At 51.7% G+C, this 2012-nt stretch overlaps 1 protein-coding gene across 1 annotated transcript; it reads left to right on the forward strand.

Annotated features, from left to right (window-relative positions):
• Positions 1–1357: 1357 nt before the first annotated feature.
• Positions 1358–1717, forward strand: LOC112873094 (uncharacterized protein K02A2.6-like). The gene has a single exon (XM_025936119.1). It carries the CDS (start codon positions 1358–1360, stop codon positions 1715–1717), a length of 360 nt encoding a protein of 119 aa, XP_025791904.1.
• The last annotated feature ends 295 nt before the right edge of the window (positions 1718–2012 follow it).

Here is a 2012-nt window from a genome sequence, read left to right on the forward strand (position 1 = left end):
GCTATAGTTGCTTACTTAGAATGGATAACCAACTAGAACCTGGAAGCTAAAAGTTGAAATTAAGGATCTACTCTTTGTTGCTTTTCAGCTGAAACTATACCCCAAACTATTACAAGCCTTCATAGTCTAGCTACATGGCTAAGTATACCATGAAACGGGTAAGCCTTGCTGAGTATTAGAATACTCAGCCTTGCAATGTGACTTTTGTTCGAGGTATTCCCCCTGAGGACTCTGCTCTACCTGTACCATGGCCCTATGCTCTTCCCGATGGTTGGTCCGTGGAATGGGATCTGTCCCTAGCCAACACAGGTTCCTCCAAGTGATTTTGAGTTTGGGCTTAGCTTAATATCCGTTCCGCGACACCCCGTACTATCGAGTTTTTATTCCGCTGCAGCTACTCTAAGTTTGAATAGTTTTGTATACATTCGTACTAGTTAGGTCGTGCTACCATATAAGTTTAAAGGCTAATGTAATATTATGCCTATGATGTAAAATTGTCGGTGATTGTATCTCTGGACTCACCTTCGAGCGAGGTAACTTGTTTTTATCCTGAGTTAGGTGGTTTTTATCGGGACTTTACCCAACAGACCACGGGGTTACACCGTTTGAAGTGCGGTTGAGTACTTACTGCCTTCCGAGAAAGGATCAGCGCACTTGAGCTGCTGTAATTCAGGTTGGTTCTGCCACAGACAACAATGCCGCAAATGCAATCGCCAAGATGGCGGCCCAGCGGGATCCCGTTCCCAATGAGGTCTTCATCAACAATCTCCACGCGTCCTCAATCCGCATTAAGCCAGAGTCACCTCAAAGGCTGCCCGACCTGATTCCCAGGGGCCCCGGTCTGGTGCCTCCCGACCAAGCGTCCCCTAACCAAGGGATCGGGGGCCCCACCTGCCTCGCGATGGAGGTTACAACACCCGCGGTCGACGCAGTAGCAATCGACTCTGACTGGAGGGCGCCTCTTCTGGCCTACCTCCTCGACGAGGTCCTCCCAGCTAACAGAACCAAGGCACAAAAGATTGCTTGATGTGCTAAGACGTTTATCGCCATCATCGGTGAACTTTACAAATGCAGCCTGTCGATGATAGGAATGCTCATGAAATGCATCCTGACCCAACAAGGCAAGGAACTCCTCCTAGAGATCCATGCTGGCATTTGTGGGCACCACGCGGCCCAGCGGTCACTGGTCGATAGGGCCTTTCACCAATGTTTTTACTGGCCAACAGCACTGCGTGACGCAGAGAAGGTCGTCCGCACGTGTAAAGGGTGTCATTTCTGCACTCAGCAGACCCACTTGCCAGTGCAGGCGCTTCATACCATCCCCCTTACCTGGCCGTTCGTGGTATGGGGCCTCGACATGGTCGGGCCTCTCAAGAGGGCTCCTGATGGTTTCACTCACCTGCTTGTCGTGGTGGGCAAGTTCACCAAGTGGATTGATGTGAAACCCATCACCAAAACCTACTCTTACGAGGCCGTCAAGTTCTTCCTTGAAATTGTCAACCGGTTCGGTGTGCCCAACACCATCATCACAGACAACGGGACCAACTTCACAGGCAAGAAGTTCTTGGAGTTTGCTGGCGCATACTGGATCAGGATCGACTGGGCGTCAGTCGGGCACCCATGCGCCAACGGGCAGGTTGAGAGGGTGAACGGAATGGTCCTCCAGGGACTCAATCCTCGCACCTTCGACCAGCTCAAAAAGTTTGCTAGGTGCTAGGTCCAGGAACTCCCAGCCATCCTTGGGAGCTTGAGGACAACTCCAAATTGATCCACAGGGTTCACCCCATTCTTCCTAACATACGGTGCAGAAGTCGTGCTACCCTCCGACCTAGACTATGGCGCCCCAAGGGTCAAAGCCTTTGACCCCGACCGAGCCACGGAAGCTCAGCAGGACGCGGTCGACTTGTTTGCGGAGGCATAAATGATGGCCTTGGTTCACTCTGCTTGCTACCAGCAAACCCTTCACAGGTACCACGAGAGGAAGATCCGGGGAAGAACCCTCGAAGTTGGTG

Source organism: Panicum hallii, chromosome 9 (genome assembly GCF_002211085.1).
Source record: "Panicum hallii strain FIL2 chromosome 9, PHallii_v3.1, whole genome shotgun sequence".
Taxonomy (NCBI): domain Eukaryota; kingdom Viridiplantae; phylum Streptophyta; class Magnoliopsida; order Poales; family Poaceae; genus Panicum; species Panicum hallii.

Bases quoted from the DNA above. Each gene is read 5' to 3' on its own strand.
- LOC112873094 (XM_025936119.1), top strand. From the start codon at position 1,358: ATGGTCGGGCCTCTCAAGAGGGCTCCTGATGGTTTCACTCACCTGCTT.